The sequence below is a fragment of the Entelurus aequoreus genome, linkage group LG14, assembly GCF_033978785.1.
Source record: "Entelurus aequoreus isolate RoL-2023_Sb linkage group LG14, RoL_Eaeq_v1.1, whole genome shotgun sequence".
NCBI lineage: Eukaryota > Metazoa > Chordata > Actinopteri > Syngnathiformes > Syngnathidae > Entelurus > Entelurus aequoreus.
In genome coordinates this window covers 14,962,225-14,981,672 of record NC_084744.1, presented here as the reverse complement: position 1 = coordinate 14,981,672, position 19,448 = coordinate 14,962,225, and the positions used below count along the sequence as shown (strand labels likewise).

Genomic DNA, 19,448 nt, shown 5'->3' with positions numbered 1-19,448 from the left:
CGGTAGCCTAAAGCGTACAAATAAATATTCGTCACTTCGGGCAAATAGGTCTACATGGTCGTGAAATATGCGCTCCCTGCCCGGGGCACGATCTGCGGCATCTTGGAGTAGCAGCAAAAGCATTGCCATTGTGTGCGTGTGTGTGTGTGTGTGTTTGTTTGTGTGTATGTGTGTGTGCGTGTGCGTACACGGTTTTTGAAATGTCTATATATTGCTCATTTTGCTGTATGTCTGTCTGTCTGTCTGTCTTATCTCTATCCATCTATCTATCTATCTATCTATCTATCTATCTATCTATCTATCTATCTATCTATCTATCTATCTATCTATCTATCTATCTATCTATCTATCTATCTATCTATCTATCTATCTATCTATCTATCTATCTATCTATCTATCTATCTATCTATCTATCTATCTATCCATCCATGATATTAATTTAACATTAGACAATAGAAGTAAGGAAACTTGTCACACTAAAGAACAAATAGGCCACCCTAAGATGCTCTGTAGCACTCGTAGATTTTGTTCTTACCTACGAACAAATCCCAGCTAAGAAAACATTGGTGAATACAAAAATCTGCTTAAAAACTTCGTAAGTGGGCCTAAGAACAAAATGTGTTCTTAAGAACGGTTGCTGAATGGGGCCCATTGCCATTAACAGCTGTGGCTGTTGGCAAACTTCTCATGTAGTTTTTATTTCTTTTAATTAGTGCCACAAGATGACAGTAACTGCATTTAAAGTAGCAGCATCCAGCGACTTTCTTTACCTCTGCATGCGCTTTAAAACTAATGTGTTGTTTGGAATAATTGCTTCAGTGGTATTACTGCTTTTTACAGCTCATGATTAATTCATTAATTAATTCACGTTTATTTTTATGATAATTTTATTTTTATTCATGATTTTATTCTAGGGCCTTGTACCCCTGGTGAGGAATAGGCCATCAACTACTCCCCGGCCTCGCCCTGTGTCCTTTGCGATCCTTTCTAGCTCCCTCCAGGTGTGACTGATCTGCTTGGCGTCAGCCTCCAGGTCTCTTCTCCACATGTTCCTTGGTCTTCCTTGTTTCCTCTTCTCCTAGGGATTCTAGGTCAGGGCCTGTAGCTGGTGATGTTGGATGTTGGTTTCTTCAGGGCATGGCCGATCCAACACGATCTTCTCCTCCTGCTCACTTCCTCCAATGGCGCATGGTTTGTTCGTTGCCAGAGATCTGTGTTGCAGATGGTTTCCGGCCAGTAGATCTTGAAGATTCCTCTCAGACAGTAATTGATGAACGTCTGTACACTCTTGGTGGTTTTTGTTGATCACCATGTTTCAGCTCCGTACAGCAGGACAGACTTGATGTTCGAGTTGAACAGGCAAACCTTTGTGTGCGTTGTGATTAGGTGGAATCTCCAGATGTTCTTGAGGGTGATGAAGAACGCCCTTGCCTTTCCAAAGCGGGTTTTCACGTTCATGTCCGGTTCTCCCTGTTGGTCCACCACATTGCCTAGATACGTGAAGGTCTCCACTTCCTTAGGTTGTTTGTGCCAAACTTCACTGGCTCTGTGTTGGTAGAGTAGATCTTCAGGATCTTGGTCTACGGGGGTGGATGTGGAGGCCAACTTGGCAAGCTAAAGAAGGCTAGAGTTGACGTTTTGTCGTGCATCTGATGTCGGCTGTGCGAGAGTAGGGCTAGGTCGTTGGCGAAGTCCAGGTCATCCAGCTGTGACCAGAGGGTCCACTGGATGCCGTTCTTTTTTCCGTCCGTCGTCTGCTTCATCACCCAGTCGATGGCGAGGAGGAACAGAAACGGCAATAAGAGACATCCTTGACACCAGTCTTTATGTCAAAGCGCCTGGTCAGCTCCGTGGACGACCTGGCAGGACATTCATTCCCTTGTAGGATTTCTGGATGAGTGGGGTCAGCTTGGCTGGGATTCCATAACGTTCCCACAACGTGTCGCGATGGAGACTGTCAAACGCCTTGAGGAAAGCCACAAAGTTGCCGTACACACTTTGCTTAAATGCACACCCACTTAATTTCGAGATGAGTGTAACTGTAATGAATATAACCCCAGGGATGGATCTGTGTGGTCTTATAAGTTGATGACCTAACAACTGCATTGCACCTTGCACTGCAAACATAGTTGACTTGTTTAAGATTTAAAAAGCATGTTTTGATAAAAGACTTCCCTGCTGTGAGATGTTACATGTTGGTAGTAGACAACCTCTTGTGCTAATAAAAACTTAATAAAAAATTATGTTTTCACATCTTTATTTGTACTATAAAGATACAGTACTGATAAGAAGAGTACGGATGAATACCGGTATTCATAAGGAATATTAATATTGGTATCAGTATCGATAAATTCCTAACGATATACATCCCCAATGCCTCTATTATTTCTTGTCATGTAAAAATTAGTACTGGAGAGGATTTAGAGTATCACAAATAGACATATTTCATGTTTTTCGCCATCTAATAGCGAGAATGGACTATATTTAAAACTAAGCCCCTCGCCTGCTTTCAATTAGGTAAACAAACGATACAATTATAGTATTTACGGTATGTTCTTCATTTGTTAATAGTTAGTGTCCGGATGGCGTGCACGCCTTCGATGACACAGTGCAGGTGCTTATTGGTGCCATTTTTCATAACGGGGGCGTGTTTCACCAGCAGGGGGTTGTAAGGTCCGTTGTGGGTGTCAGGGTTCATGGTCTTGGCGTCCATGAATTGATAGGTGAGGAGATGCAGCTGCTGGTTAACCTCTTTCAGTTTCCTATTGTGCTGCATCAAAGACTCCTGGTGGAGTTGTGCACTGTTGTAGCGCTTCTTCAGTTCGGGGAACTCTAACATGTCCGACGGCTCCACCGCCTCCGTTTTGGACTCTTTAGCGAGTTCTTTAGCATCCACCAGTTCGTTTTGCTGGCTCTCCAAATGGCGGCACATCTCGGCCAGCTTCAGGACCCTAGTTCCCTGGGCGATGATCGTCCTCAGGCTCTTTGCGGCGCCGTTGCTGCGGATGCTGATCTCATTCATCATAGTCTGGACCGGCACGCGATTCTGAGCCATCTGGCTGAGGAGCATGTGGATCTTGGCCTTGGCGTTGTTCCTGGCGGACGTCAGCTTGGCCGTCATGGCCGAGTTGCTCTTCTCGGTGGCCTCCAGCCGGGACTGCGTCTCGATGATGGTGTTGTACAGCGCCACGCTCTTCTTGGACGTGTTGACTGAGATTTGTTTTTTCTCCTCCATGTACTCCACGTTCTCCTTCTCTATGAGGTAGCGCTTTTCTGCCTTTTGATTTTTGAGGACCTTCACGTTCTGATCCAAGAAACACTCCTCCACCTCAAAGTCCTTGGTTTTCTCGTACACCGCGTGACCCTCCATGGGCTCGCTGTACAGTCTGTGGATGGTCGCTAAGGCCTGCTGATGGTGTCGCTCCAAGTGGACTAATGTGTTCTCAAAACCCACTCGAGACTGCAGGAAGTACACAGCCATCGTTTTGCTTATGCACTCCAGCTTGCCGTCAAAGACCTCCTGGCCCATGTCCCACTGTTGCAGCAAGAACTTGACCCTTTTTTCCTGCAAGGCGCGCAGACGCTCCACCTTCTCCCGATGAACACGCCACACTTGGTACGAGAGACGCTCTGCATCCTGCACGCCACATGAAAACCTCTCCACAGCGCGGTTTAGGTCCTGATCTCGCCGCTCGAACGTCTGCCGAAGAGCCCCTATTTCCTCCTTGAGCTGGACACACCTATTGCGGCGCAGATTGACACGATAGATGTCGTTCAGCTTCACGGAGTTCACCACCGTGTTGGCGTCCTCCTTTTTCAGCTTGTCTCTCAAGATCTGGGGACGGAGACTCGGGTCGTCTCCTGCGCCTTTGCCCTTCTTTCCTTTACCTTTTCTGGGCATCTTGACTTGCTCAGTTTGCGCACAACAATTTCACAATTTTAGATCAAATGTGCTGGTGCAAGGAGGGGGATCAATATTTTGATTACATTGAGAGAACTACAAAGATGACATCACTGACTGTCACTGTCACACTATGCATGATGCATTAGAGAGAATGATGTCATTATGTTTCCTTTGGAACTATGGCCTATTTCTTACAACATTTCTAGTACATTGTAGTGTCATTAACACAACAATAACAACTTCAATATGGAAGTAATTTAAAAGAGTTTTGATTTGTTTACATTACTTGTTACATTTTAAATACAGTTGTCCTTCCCTACATCACGTTTCCAATTTTGTAGCTTTTTAAAGCATATTTTAAATGCATTTTTGGGCAAAATTAAGCATTTTTAAGCACACAAATGGCTTTAAGAGTGAAAAATTTTAATACCACAGTGCCACTGACCACTAGAAGAAACCATACCAAACCAATCAGAGTGCAATGTTCAGTATCGTGGACACTGATTGGCTCAGCCTGAGGCAGCATTACTATATTGGATTAAAAGAGTTTAACTATGTGGGTGTCATTTCATGTCTAGGGCACTCATTGTTAAAACATATTTAGAATGTCCTAAACAGTTTTAGTTTTATGTTGAAGGTATGAAAATATTCAATTTCTGAGAGGAGCCAGATGAGGTGGTTCGGGCATCTGGTCAGGATGCCACCCGAACGCCTCCCTAGGGAGGTGTTTCGGGCACGTCCGACCGGTAGGAGGCCAGGGGGAAGACCCAGGACACGTTGGGAAGACTGTGTCTCCCAGCTGACCTGGGAACGCCTCGGGATCCCCCGGGAGGAGCCGGACGAAGTGGCTGGGGAGAGGGAAGTCTGGGCTTCTCTGCTTAGGCTGCTTCCCCCGCGACACGACTTCGGCTGGATGGATGGATGGATGGATAATTCCTTCTTTACGGAAATGAATTCACCATGGTCAGGCCCAGAGCCAAACAACAGCGATAAACAAGGGAATTATGTATTTACATATTTTTAATAGCACCAAAACCTTTGGTGCCTTCACTTGAATGAATATCTTTATAACCAAGTAAATTAGAACCGTTGAAAACACCATGCTTGTATGTCATACATATCAACATTAAAATAAAAACACTTTCCAAAGACATTTAATATGCTACTTCCGCAAAAGTACAGTACCGTTTCAATATGGCCGCTATTTACAAGCAATGGATTGAGATTGAACGACAGAACTCGTGCTCGTATTTTCAGTTTTTAAAATATTTTTCGATTTTTCTTAAGATATGCATAGAATGTATCACACATACGTATACAACAATTGCCATATTAAATAATATATTACAAATTAGTTGAAACAAGCCATATTTTGTGGGGTTACGTAATCCATACGTCATCAATTTGCGACGGAAGCGACTGTCATACCGATGACGTAATTTGTAGACGACCGTCGCAACTTTACGCATTAATAACAAGAATAGCAAACATTGCGTTGATCATTTATTAATATGACTAAAACAAGCTTTGTGTGGCAGTATGCTCTAAAATCCTACACTATTGCACTTTGATTTTTTTAGTGGCTGTTTTAATACACAACGCGTCATGTCGTTTCTGGTGGATTCTGTCATCATGTTCACCTCTCAGGTACTGTTGAGAAGCTGTTGTTGTTGTTTTTATAAATTGACATTGTCTTACTAGTTATGCGTTTTAGTTCAACGTTGCTATTATTGGTTACGATAAAAAGTAAACGCACGAACTTAAATACAACATACTAGTCGTGTATCTACGAAGGCATGTCCACGACGTTAGTAGTGCTGTGTACATTAATATTTTGTCAATTTGCAGGTGCTATTCTTTGGATTTGGATGGCTATTCTTTATGCGGCGGCTTTTCAAAGACTACGAGGTACTGTGATGAGACATGTTATGTTTTACTGGTCTTTATTATCATTAATAAACTGTCAGCATGACTTCACTTCACTATAAAAGTGGGTGACATTGTTATCACCAGGAAAGATGAGGTCACCTACCTAGGTTCCATTCTAGAGGCTAATCTTTCCTGTGATAAAATGGCAACCAAGGTAATCAAAAAGGTCAACCAACGAACAAGATTTCTCTATAGAATCTCCTCTCTGGTCAACAAAAGCACCATGAAGATTCTAACGGGAACTCTCATTCAACCCTTTTTCGATCACGCTTTGCACCTCCTGGTACCCTAGCACCTCCAAAACCCTCAAATCTAGACTCCAAACATCCCAGAACAAGCTAGTCAGATTACTTCTAGACCTCCACCCCAGATCACACCTCACTCCTACCCACTTCTCCAAAGTGGGCTGGCTCAGGGTGGAGGACAGAGTAAAACAACTTGCACTGAGCCTTGTCTATAAAATCCGCTACACCTCCCTGATATCAAAGTACATGTAAAACTACTTCCATAACGTAAATGACCGCCATAACCACAACACCAGAGGGAGCTCCACTAACCACGTTAAACCCAGATTCCGATCTAACAAACGTCTTAACTCAGGGGTCTCAAACATGCGGCCCGCGAGACGTTATTGTGCGGCCCCCACCTTAATATGAGCGTTTAATGTTAGTGCGGCCCACAAGTTTTATATGAATGGCGCTTGACAGCGCTGTGTGCAGAGCTGAAGCATTCTTGCCAACCCTCCCGATTTTCACCCGTCAACAATACTGAGGACATTAATATTGAATGAGGACATCAATATTGAAGACACGAGGTTTAGCGTCCCCTTTTTCTCCATGCAAACAAATGTGCCTGCTCAGTCACATGCTATATGCGGCTTCAACAGACACACGTAAGTGACTACAATGCATACTTAGTCAACAGTCATACATGTCACACTGAGGGTGGCCGTATAAAAAAAACTTTATCAATGTTACAAATATGCGCCAAATTGTGAACCCACACCAAACAAGAATGACAAACACATTTCGGGAGAACATCCACACCGTAACACAACATAAACACAACAGAACAAATACCCGGAATCCCTTGTAGCCCTAACTCTTCCGGGCTACAAGGAATCTACCAATCATGGTGTGGTATATGGCTCTCGAGGGCCGAACATTGACGTCACTTGCGTGATGCAAGCAGAGAAACGTTTTGCTGCTTTTCCATGAGACCCGCACGCGCACTTCCTCCCTCCCTTCCTCCCTCGCTCTCTCTCTCTCGCGCTCTCTCTCTCTCGCTATCTGTCACTGTGTGTGTCTTTCTCGCTCCCGCTGGACCGGGCGGGGGAAACGAGCAGTCCGGTTGCTTCCGAAGGAGCGAGCGACAATACAAAACTGTGGTGCACTGGACCCCAGCGATGATACTCCGACAGAGAGTCGCTGGGCGAATCGGACGTGTAACACGTTAGTCGTGATCGGGGCTAATAGTGCTACCGTAACTGTAAACTCCACGGCTCCAGACAAAGACAATTTTTTGTTATTTGGGTCCAAAATACCCCTGCGTTAGTGGAAAATGCGGCAAACGAGTGAAAGCGAGAGAAACGTTGCCATGGAAAAGAGGGTTGTCTTACGTGCCTGGCTGCAGTCACACCGCGACACCTGTCCGTCAGTAATAAAGTCCCCGATAACCTGGACCAATTCAAACCGTTGTTTGTTTTTTTTATTGTTTGATTTGCATTGCCTCACACGATGAACACTACATATATTTTTATATGACGCCATATAACACTCCGGGAGCCGTCACTTTTTCCCGGTACTTTCCGCCGACCGCCGTGTTGCTGTCGGGAGGAAAAGCGGAACGACACACATTGCGGAAATAACATTATTCTCCATTATTAAAAAAAACATTATTAAATACAAATATATTCCACAACCCCAAACATGTCTTTTTCAAAGCGTGCAGTGAAGAGAAAGGTTAGTGATGAGCAAAGACAATTCCAGGAAAAGTGGGAGATGCAATTTTTCTTTGTTGAGCACAGGGGCACCCCGACGTGTCTTATTTGCACAGAGAAAGTTGCCGTGCACAAGGAATACAATTTAAAACGTCATTATACAACTAGACATGCTGAGGAGTATGCAAAATACCAGGGAGATGAGAGAGTGAACCGGGTTGCACATTATGTGTATGTGTATACATTGTTGCTGACTGGAGAAATCGAATTATTATTGTTAGAATAGAATACAATAGAAAGTACTTTATTGATCCCTGGGGGAAATTCAGCACCACAGTTCGCTCACAATAGACAAGAATAACAATAAATAATGTAATATATATAATATATTATATATATAATATATAAATAATATAAATATATTCTACAAATACTACATATACTCTACATTTAAGTGCAGTCAAGGAACATATGCATTATACAGTCTGATGGCTGTCGGTATGAAGGACCTCCCGTGTCGTTCCGTGTTGCATTTTGGGGGTCTGAGCCTTCCACCGAACGTGCTCATTCTCCCCGCAAGGTCCGAGTGTAGTGGGTGGGAGGTGTTGCCCATAATGGCTAGGAGTTTTGCTAGACTTCTCCTCTCTTGTTATTACTTATGACTGATTTATTTACTTAATTCTCATTTTGTTCATTTATATTTTGATTTTATTTTGTGTTGAAAATAAAAATAAAGACATTTAAAAATATTTTTTTTAAGAAATCTTTTCTTGCGGCCCAGCCTCACCCAGACTCTACATCCAGTGGCCCCCAAGGAAAATTGAGTTTGAGACCCCTGTCTTAACTCATTCTCTTTCTATGCCACATCAATATGGAATGCACTCCCAACAGGTGTAAAAGAAAGGGCATCGCTATCCTCCTTCAAAGCCGCACTAAAAGAACACCTCTAGGCAACTTCAACCCTAAACTAACACCCTCCCCTCCCTTCCCCTTCCTCATCATACCTCATCGGATTGTAAATAATCAAATGTAAATAATCAAACGTAGACACTTTTTCTTATAATTTCTGATCTCTCTCTCTCTCTGTCCACTACTTGCTGTACATATCCTACCAAGTCAGTACTACACTGTTCCAATGTCAATTTCTCTGATGATGCAATTGTTGATGACTGAAGTGTTGATACCAACCTAACCCCCCCCCCTTCATATCCCACACCCCGGATTGTAAATAATGTAAATAATTCAATGTATATACTCTGATGATTATCTTGTGTGATGACTGTATTATGAAAATAGTATATATCTGTATCATGAATCAATTTAAGTGGACCCCGATTTAAACAAGTTGAAAAACTTATTCGGGTGTTACCATTTAGTGGTCAATTGTAGGGAATATGTACTGAACTGTGCAATCTACTAATAAAAGTTTCAATTAATCAATCAATCAAAAAGCTTTCATTTCTATTAAAGGTGTGTTTTCTTTTTTTTACAGGTGCGTCAGTATGTGGTCCAGGTGGTCTTCTCCATCACCTTTGCTTTTTCATGTACTATGTTTGAGCTCATCATCTTTGAGATACTGGGTGCCTTAAGTAGCAGGTATGCACACGATCTTGCTTGGTATTATCCATCCATCCATTTTCTACCGCTTGTCCGACCGCTGGAGCCTAACTAGAATATATTAAATTACCTTCATTGTCTGCTCTAAGTTCCAGGTACTTTCACTGGAAGCTGAACCTTCATGTGATTCTGCTGGTTCTCATTTTTGTGGTGCCTTTTTATATTGGGTATTTTGTCGTGAGCAACATACGCCTGTGTGAGTAAAAACATACGCAACTTGACTGGGTTTATGTATACACACCAGTATTGAACAAAAGCTGTTTTCTTTGTGTACTGTAGTGCAGAGACAGAAGTTGCTTTTTGCATGCATGGTGTGGTTTACCTTCATGTATTTCTTCTGGAAGTTGGGCGACCCATTTCCCATTCTTAGTCCAAAACACGGTAAGTCAGCGTCATCACTCCTGCTTGCATGCAAACAGTAAAACCACAGCACATGTATTTATGTTATCATGTTCTCTTCAGGTATTCTCTCTATCGAGCAGCTAATCAGTCGTGTCGGTGTGATTGGAGTCACGCTCATGGCTCTCTTGTCTGGCTTTGGTGCCGTCAACTGTCCCTACACGTACATGTCATACTTCCTCAGGTAGGCACAGCTTTGAGTTTGCTCATACATATGTTTCGTTGGAGCCTGATCTTTATATTTAGATGCAGGTGTCACCAACCACTTTGTTGTTTTCTACTGTGTATTATTATCATCATATTTTGTATTTGTTCATGTTTTTATCTCGCAGCAGTTAGCCAAGGCCCAAGTTATGATTTTTTTTTAATCAATATTAATTGTATTTTTCATTATACATCCATAAATGTGGACGCATATGAAAAAGTACAATATATTTATCTGTACAGTAACCTATTTATTTATTTACATATGCACCTTATTGCTTTTTTAATCCTGCACTACCATGAGCTAATGTAACGAAATTTGGTTCTTATCTGTACTGTAAAGTTCAAATTTGAATGACAATAAAAAAGAAGTCTAAGTCTAAGTCTAATTTATTTTATGTTGCAGTTATTCATTCTACCCGTGGGGTCTTTAATAAAAGTCTAAAATCCTATCATTTAAATGTAACACTTTAAATAGTCTTACATTTTATTGAAATTTAGGAAAGTCTTAAAAATGACTATGAAAGGTTGAATATCCGAGACAATTCCGTGTCAATAGATGTCAATAGATCGACTTGTACTTTTTGGTCAGTATGGCTGTGTGACGGATGTATAATTTTTTTTATTATGGTCTTTACAAAGTGATTAAAACGTTGTAATTTTAACTTGTTGAAACCTGCGTAGACTTTGGTATTGCAAAAAAAAAAAATATATATATATATATATGTATTTGTTACTACTGTACATATAACAATTATACATATTAATACACTGTATCGATTATATATAACCATTAACAGTCTTTTTTATATTTAAATTTTTGCATGTTTAATATTGTATAGTGTTATTTCATGTTTATTTTTTCACAGGTATTAGTATTACATGCCTACTTATATTTCTTTAAGATTACATTTTGCATGTGTTTTATAATTTATTGATTTCATCAATATGTATTTGACTTGGTTTCTACTTGTATTCTTGTTTTATTTTTTTATATTTATATTTTTTTTATATTAGATATCGTTAAGCTACTGTTTGCAGTTTTATTACTACTATTAGTCAAGTATTGTTTTATTATGTGTATCTTAATTTGCAGTTCTTTTTGACCTCTTACAGGAATGTAACAGACAGTGACATCCTCGCTTTGGAAAGGCGGTTGCTCCAAACTATGGACATGATTGTTAGCAAGAAAAAGCGGTAGGTTAAAAAAGTGTACATATTGTAAAAGTTTATAAGACATGTAAAAACATGTTTGTACCCGTGTAGCATCGCCATGACACGGAGACAGATGTACCAACGTGGAGAAGACCAGAACAAACAGACAGGATTGTGGGGCATGATCAAGAGCGTCACTTCGCCGCAAACGGGCAGCGAAAGTATTTTTCATTTAAATGTCCACTTCTGGGCTTAATTAGGGAAAAAAACATGACTTACACGTTTGTCTGTCTTGTCTCTCTCGGTGCAGACCTGTCTCTCATCCAGCAGGAGGTGGACGCTCTGGAGGAGCTCAGTCGACAACTTTTTCTGGAGACGGTAGACCTGCAATCCACCAAGGTAACATGAACACAGTCATCATTCAAAACTGTTCAAAACGGTTAACTTTTTTTGTACATTTTGCTGCTAGTAATGACTCACTTTCTTTTCAGGAGCGTATCGAATACTCCAAGACGTTCCAGGGAAAGTACTTCAACTTCCTTGGCTACTTCTTCTCCATCTATTGTGTGTGGAAGATTTTTATGGTGAGGACACACACACAAGCATAGAGTTCATGAATGATCACTATAAACTCTAACAGTACAGGATGTGTTCTATCCATCATAGGCCACCATAAACATTGTGTTTGACCGTGTGGGGAAGACAGATCCTGTGACCAGAGGCATTGAAATAACAGTCAACTACTTGGGCATCCAGTTTGATGTAAGACCTCATGAAACTCACACTTATACACACACTTTATACAAAACTACATGGATAAACATAAAAAAACATTCCACCCCAATCGGTGCCAATTGCATGTTCTAACTGTTTCAAAAATGAACTTACATTTGTAATTGTACATATTTGTGGGAGAAATTAAGCATTTTCAAGCATGAAAATAGCTAACTGAACTAAATATATTAATACTACAGTAGGATTGGCCACTAGATGAGACCTAACCAATCAGAGTGCGAGGTTCATTATCATGGCCACTGATTGGCTTAGCCTACGACAGCATCACTATACTGGATTAAAGGAGTGTAACCATTTTATATAGGTGTAATTTTATGTCTAAAGGACACTCATAATGTTAAAAAACCTATTTAGAAGGTCGTAAACTGTAAGCTAATATTTTATGTATAATAAATCATTCCTACTTGGCAGAAACTCATTTACCACGGTCAGGCTGGGAACCAATTAACAGCTATACTACCACTACTATTTAAAATGTGTATCAGGCCTATCTTGGGCAACCTATTTTAATTTTTGTTCAAGGTTCCTATGGTGAAGATGACTCATTTTAGTAACCTGGGTAAGTTTTTTAGCATATAATTACCAAATACATTGAAATTATTATTTTTCATGTTGCAGTATAGGCTCCAGCCACAGCCCGCAATCCCGAGAGGGACAAGCGGTAGAAGATGGATGGAAGTATAATCTTAGAGACTGGGGGCAGGCAACAAATGCAGTTTAAATACATTTCTTAAATTGTATTAATTAAATATGCAATCAGGGCAATGTCCAGGACACTTTGCTTAAAGGGGACCTATTATGCAAAACCAAATGTTTCTTACCTATTGGTACCTGTGTATTTGGGATCTGCATAAGTCCCGAAAATTTGAAATAAAATCATGGAGGCATTGCGGAGATATTTATAAAATAATCTTGCTTTTCTTCAGACTTCCTCAAAATGAGCCGCTTAGAATTTGCCCAATTTGTGGTGGTTTCCCCCCATTTGTGAAGTCAGTATGGAATAACTGTACCTATAGATCTTTGTGCAAGTCGGCCATTGTAGTCTGACGCTGTAGTCACAAAGTTCTTTCTATTTCTCTATCCTTTTGATGTGGGGCAGACTGGCTCGTACATGCACATGCATCCTTCACTGTTTTCTAATACAAAGTAACGTATAGTTCTAACTTAAATCTGTCAGGAGACTCGCTATGGAAGCGCTAAAAACTACAACATGATTGACGGAAAGAAGACGCAGTTTAATTGGAAGCACGTAAATAAAACCGCCCACTAAACGGCGTATCCTTAAGAGACACTCAGAAAGCGGCTTGAAGATGGTCTGTAAAACATAATCTATACAACATTTTACCCAAATAACCACCATTACATGTTTTATTGCCCACAAGGAAGTGTTTTAAATGTAGAAAAAAATCATAATATGATCTCTTTCAGAAAAAATAAGTTAATTGTAGTTAATTTGATCATGCATTTATACCGTATTTTCCGAACTATAGAATGCACCGATATGTAATCCACACCCACTAAATTTTAGAAGAATAACAAAATTGTTAATATATTAGCCACACCGGACTATAAGCAATAGATATGTACGTTGTGAAATGAGTTATCCATCCATCCACTTTCTACCGCTGGTTCCTCTCGGTGCCGCGGGGGTACTGGAGCCTATCCCAGCTGCACTCGGGCGGAAGGCGGGGTACACCTTGGACAAGTAGCCACCTCATCACAGGGCCAACACAGATAGACAGACAACATTCACACTCACATTCACACACTCGAGCCAATTTAGTGTTGCCAATCAACCTATCCCCAGGTGCATGTCTTCGGACCTTCTTATTGTGAGGCACCCTGTTCCACTGTCTTTCCGTGGGGAAATGAGTTATTTACACAGAAAGATTTTGTAAATGTACCTTATTGATTCCAAATGGTGCCTGTAACACGGCATTAAAACGGCTGATCAAACAAAACAGAAGTCATCGTAATGGACCCACCAGCTGCGAATGCTAGCTCTCTAATCAGCTAAACAGACTCAATAACTCCACGGTGGCATTGTGGTGAATTCACTGAGGAATTTGTAAAACTGAAACAATACAAAAGGAATGCCATTGTAAGTTAATAATACTAACACAGACAGTTGTAAAAATGTTAGCATATTAGCTAATGCTAACAACGCCAGCTTGATTACATTACAATAGCACAGGTACATTGTAAAACTTACAAACGTTGCTTGGAGTGTTGAATGGAGAAACCATAGAAGTAGAAACGCTATGGATGACTCGAAAACAGAACACTTGTACTTTCAGTTTACAGCACTGTCCATCCATCCATTTTCTACCGCTTGTCCCTTTCGGGGTCACGGTGGGTCGCTGGAGCCTATGTCAGCTGCATTCGGGCGGAAGGCGAGGTACACCCTGGACAAGTCGCCACCTCATCGCAGGGCCAACACAGATAGACAGACAACATTCACACTCACATTCACACACTAGGGCCAATTTAGTGTTGCCAATCAACCTATCCCCAGGTGCATGTTTTTGGAGGTGGGAGGAAGCCGGAGTACCCGGAGGGAACCCACGCAGTCACAGTCACAGGGAGAACATGCAAACTCCACACAGAAAGATCCCGAGCGCAGGATCGAACTAAACAGAAGGAAATACTGACATTCACCCCGCAGCACCTGCATTGAGCAAACTAGTCCATAAGATGGCGCCATAGCACAAACTTTAACACACCTTTTCAGTCTCACTGACTGTTTTATTCAAACTATTGTAGGTGTATATTAGCATACATTTCAAGTTATTCTTTTCGACTTTCAGGTGAAGTTTTGGTCCCAGCACATCTCCTTCATCCTGGTGGGCATCATTATCGTGACGTCCATAAGAGGCCTTCTCATCACACTCACAAAGGTATAAGGATGACAAAATGGCGACCGGCGTTTGTTTCGTGTTTTAATGACACGTCTTCCTTCGTAGTTCTTCTACGCCATATCCAGCAGCAAGTCTTCCAACGTCATTGTGCTGGTGCTGGCTCAGATCATGGTGAGATTACGCGTTCTTCCACTTCAAAACAGCGGCGTAAACGTTGCGTCTTTTGTCTACGTCAGGGCATGTACTTTGTGTCGTCTGTGCTGCTGATGCGCATGAGCATGCCGCTGGAGTACCGCTCCATTGTCACGGAGGTGCTGGGAGAGCTGCAGTTTAATTTTTACCACCGCTGGTTTGACGTCATCTTTCTGGTCAGTGCCCTGTCCAGCATCCTCTTCCTCTACCTAGCTCACAAGCAGGCGCCAGAGAAACACATGGCCTTCTGACACGCCCTCCACTGCTAGGCTTACATGTATTGTGGAATTAAAGCATCAACAATATACATGTTTTCTATCTTTAGTCATATTTGTATTCCAGTGCAGTGTTCCTGAATCAGAAACGACTGTCATGGGAAAGAAATGCAGAATAAAAGGTTTTATTTGTACTTTGTATTCATTTTATTTTTTTATTTAGTCTAAACACACTGGAGCAAAACCGCTTTTTTATACGTACATTTTGAAATGATGTCATTAATTTCACAATAAAAGCAGTTTTTGTATTGAGGGCAAAATAAACATTCTTATTGTTTGCTGAAGTTATGTTTTTATTGTTTGGGGGATGTATTAATATTCAAAATGATTTTTCAGTAAAAGAGCAATTAATCAGATTAAACAAGTCTTTTCATGTCATAAGGGGATACATTTATTATAGTATTACAGGACTGTCTCAGAAAATTGGAATATTGTGATAAAGTTCTTTATTTTCTGTAATGCAATTAAAAAAACTAAAATGTCATACATTCTGGATTCATTACACATCAACTGAAATATTGCAAGCCTTTTATTATTTTAATACTGCTGATGGTAAGGCATATAGCTTAAGAAAACTAAAAAATCCTGTCTCAAAAAATTTGAATATTTCCTCAGACCAAGTAAAAAAAATCAAACATTTGAAAATGTCAATTAATGCACTCAGTACTTGGTTGGGAATCCTTTTGCACGGATTACTGCCATCAATGCGGCGTGGCATGGAGGCAATCAGCCTGTGGCATTGCTGAGGTGTTATGGATGCCCAGGATGCTTCAATAGCGGCCTTTAGCTCATTTGCATTATTGGGTCTGGTGTCTTTCAGCTTCTTCTTCACAATACCCCACAAATGATAGACTCCCTTTTTAGACCAGTTGATCTGCCGTTTCTTTTCTTTTCTTTTCTCCTCTGCTCCCCTCTCCCTTATAGAGGGGGAGTTGCACAGGTCCGGTGGCCACGGATGAAGTGCTGGTTGTCCAGAGTCGGGACCCGGGGTGGACCGCTAGCCTGTGCATCGGTTGGGGACATCTCTACGCTGCTGACCTGTCTCCGCTCGGGATGGTTCCTGCTGGCCCCACTATGGACTGGACTTTCGCTGATGTGTTGGATCCGCTGTGGACTGGACTTTCACAATATTATGTCAGACCCACTCGACATCCATTGCTTTCGGTCTCCCCTAGAGGGTTACCCACATATGCGGTCCTCTCCAAGGTTTCTCATAGTCATTCACATCGACGTCCCACTGGGGTGAGTTTTCCTTGCCCGTACGTGGGCTCTGTACCGAGGATGTCGTTGTGGCTTGTACAGCCTTTTGAGACACTTGTGATTTAGGGCTATATAAATAAACATTGATTGATTGATTGAAATTCTCTATGGGTTCAGGCAAATCGAGGACAATAATACCATGGTCAGTACACCAGTTACTGGTCGTTATGGCACTGTGGGCAGTGTCATGTCTGTTCATGTTTTTGTTTTGGTCATGCGTCATGTCTGTTCATGTTTTTGTTTTGGCCATGTGTTTGTTTTTTGGACTCTTTTTAGTTCCTGGTTGCACTTCCTTGTTTGTTCGTTTCCATAGCAATTCATTAGTTTTCACCTGTTTCACGTTTCGAGTCACGCACCTGTTTTCACTGATCACGTCACTATTTAAATCTGTCTGTTTCTGTTGTTCGTCCTGGCGTCCTCACTCATTCATACTCCTGCCACTCTGTTCACCCTCATGATCCATGCTGCTCTTTTTTATGCCCCTCTTCTCATGTCAAGTAAGTTTTGTTATTGTTCATAGTTTTTTGCCTTTGTGCTATAGTGTTTTATTTTCATAGCCACGTTTTGTACTTCCACCTTTGTGCGCGCTTTTTGTTAATCCCCTTTTGAGTTAAAATATTAAACATGTCCTCACCTGCACGCCACGTATGGTCCAATTCATTTGCACCACTGGAGAACCAACCACGCCACAGACCGAGTCATGACAGATGTCGCCAGCTAAAAAGTTCTCCAGCAAGTTTGGACGAAGGAACGTGGGAGGTCCTGCGTGCCATGGAAGCCGAGACACTTCGCTATTCCCCCATGGAGCGCAAGGACCTCATGTGGGGTCCGACCGGCAACTGGTGCTGATCAGCTCCGTTTGGGCCGGGGACGTTGGCGCGTCATCCCTGTCCCGGAAGCGCCGCTCCAGACCAAGAACGTCAGGGAAGGTGAGCGGACAGCACGCGGCGCTCCCGCAAGCTCCTCCCCCCTACGGGCGGAAATGGGCCGCCGCCTGCCCGGCTTACCCAGGATGACATCACAGACCAGGATTTTTTTTTCTAAATTATTTTTCTTTTGATCACCCGCCTCCAACCAAGGACTCTAAAAACATGATAAGACATTACCAGGACATGTTTTTTAGAAATCAGATCCTGTCAAGCCAAGCCACCCAAATTTCATGCCCCGCCCCCCAAGACCTCAAACCACGCCCATGCCACATGTTTCTTTTTTTTCACCCACTCAATCCCAGGTACAAAAAGAAAGACATTTTGGAAAATTTATAGGGGAGGATTTTTACCCCCCTCCTGACCTCCCTCCACCCACCCAAGAAAACGGTTCCAGACCGCGTCTGGTATCCGCTCCTTGAGGGGGGGGTGGCTAGGGCAGGCAATTGTTCAGGTGGGGTGGCTCAGCATCGTCACGCCAAGCCACAGCCACCAGCACGGCCGCCACCACCAGTCTTTCGACCTGCCAAGCCACAGCCTCCAGCTAGGCCACATCCACCTGCTCCATGCCCTGCTCCAAGGCTATCAACATGCCTAGCAGCTCCACCATGCAAAGCTCCACCATGCCAAGCTTCACGCCAAGCGCCACCAGTCCGCAGCTTCACGCCAAGCGCCACCAGTCGCAGCTTCACACCAAGCGCCGCCAGTCGCAGCTTCACAGATGCCAAGCGCCGCCAGTCGCAGCTTCACGACGCAAGCGCCGCCAGTCGCAGCTTCACGACGCCAAGCGCCGCCAGTCGCAGCTTCACGACGGCAAGCTCCGGTACCAGCTCCACGACGGCAAGCTTCCGGTACCAGCTCCACGCCAAGACCAAGACCCACACCAAGACCCACGCCAAGACCAAGACCCACGCCAAGACCAAGACCCTGACCCACGCCAAGACCCTGACCCACACCAAGACCAAGACCCACGCCAAGACCCTGACCCTAGCCAAGACCAAGACCCTGACCCCCAAGTGACCAAGAACCGCCAAGTGACCAAGACCAAGAACCGCCAAGTGACCAAGACCCTCCAAGCCCAGACCAAGACCCTCCAAGCCCAGACCAAGACCCTCCAAGCCCAGACCAAGACCAAGACCCTCCAAGCCCAGACCAAGACACCCCAATCCCAGACCAAGACCCCCCACGCCAAGACCCTCCATGCAGCCAAGACCCTCCAAGCGGCCAAGACCAAGCTTCGCCGCCCGAAGCGCCACGTCAAGCTTCGCCGCTCCAACGCGCCACGCCAAGCTTCGTCTGCTGCACCCGCACCTGCGTCATCTGCGGCTTCCACGCCTGCAATGACGACGACGCGCCCTGCCTCCTCGTCTCCCACGGTTGTGGCCACTACCTGGTCGTCCGCCACGCCAAGTGCGCCCACCTCTTCGTCGGCCACGCATCTGGCCGTTCCCGGGTCGCCCACCTCGCCTGTGGCGGCGGCGTTCCACTCGCCGCCGCCACATGACTATGCCTCGGTGGATTCGGGGCCACTTGGCCTGGCGACCCACCGCCATGTCCCCCTCCCGCCCTCCATGACTCTTGATCCTGTTTTTTGGACATCTGGGATCTGTCCGTAAGGGGGGTGGGGGGGGGGGGGGGGGGGGGTTCTGTCATGTCTGTTCATGTTTTTGTTTTTGGCCATGTGTTTGTTTTTTGGACTCTTTTTAGTTCCTGGTTGCACTTCCTTGTTTGTTCGTTTCCATAGCAACTCATTAGTTTTCACCTGTTTCACGTTTCGAGTCACGCACCTGTTTTCACTGATCACGTCACTATTTAAATCTGTCTGTTTCTGTTGTTCGTCCTGGCGTCCTCACTCATTCACACTCCTGCCACTCTGTTCACCCTCATGATCCATGCTGCTCTTTTTTATGCCCCTCTTCTCATGTCAAGTAAGTTTTGTTATTGTTCATAGTTTTTTGCCTTTGTGCTGTAGTGTTTTATTTCATAGCCACATTT

At 43.3% G+C, this 19,448-nt stretch overlaps 2 protein-coding genes across 2 annotated transcripts; one reads left to right on the top strand and one right to left on the bottom strand.

Annotated features, from left to right (window-relative positions):
- Positions 1-2,557: 2,557 nt before the first annotated feature.
- On the bottom strand, positions 2,558-3,902 carry LOC133665339 (dynein regulatory complex subunit 2-like). Its single transcript, XM_062070610.1, has one exon. It carries the CDS (start codon positions 3,899-3,901, stop codon positions 2,558-2,560), a length of 1,344 nt encoding a protein of 447 aa, XP_061926594.1. The 5' UTR covers position 3,902.
- Positions 3,903-5,303: 1,401 nt separating this feature from the next.
- On the top strand, positions 5,304-15,544 carry si:ch73-390b10.2 (Golgi pH regulator). Its single transcript, XM_062070520.1, has 14 exons — positions 5,304-5,551; positions 5,753-5,812; positions 9,265-9,368; positions 9,479-9,585; positions 9,669-9,770; positions 9,852-9,972; positions 11,109-11,189; positions 11,259-11,368; positions 11,458-11,546; positions 11,639-11,731; positions 11,814-11,909; positions 14,750-14,839; positions 14,906-14,971; positions 15,037-15,544. Exons 1-14 carry the CDS (start codon positions 5,510-5,512, stop codon positions 15,241-15,243), a joined length of 1,368 nt encoding a protein of 455 aa, XP_061926504.1. The 5' UTR covers positions 5,304-5,509; the 3' UTR covers positions 15,244-15,544.
- Positions 15,545-19,448: the final 3,904 nt, after the last annotated feature.

Bases quoted from the DNA above. Each gene is read 5' to 3' on its own strand.
- LOC133665339 (XM_062070610.1), bottom strand. From the start codon at position 3,901: ATGCCCAGAAAAGGTAAAGGAAAGAAGGGCAAAGGCGCAGGAGACGAC.
- si:ch73-390b10.2 (XM_062070520.1), top strand. From the start codon at position 5,510: ATGTCGTTTCTGGTGGATTCTGTCATCATGTTCACCTCTCAG. The intron at 11,547-11,638 runs GTAACATGAACA...CTTTCTTTTCAG, and splicing joins TAGACCTGCAATCCACCAAG to GAGCGTATCGAATACTCCAA. The intron at 14,840-14,905 runs GTATAAGGATGA...CTTCCTTCGTAG, and splicing joins TTCTCATCACACTCACAAAG to TTCTTCTACGCCATATCCAG.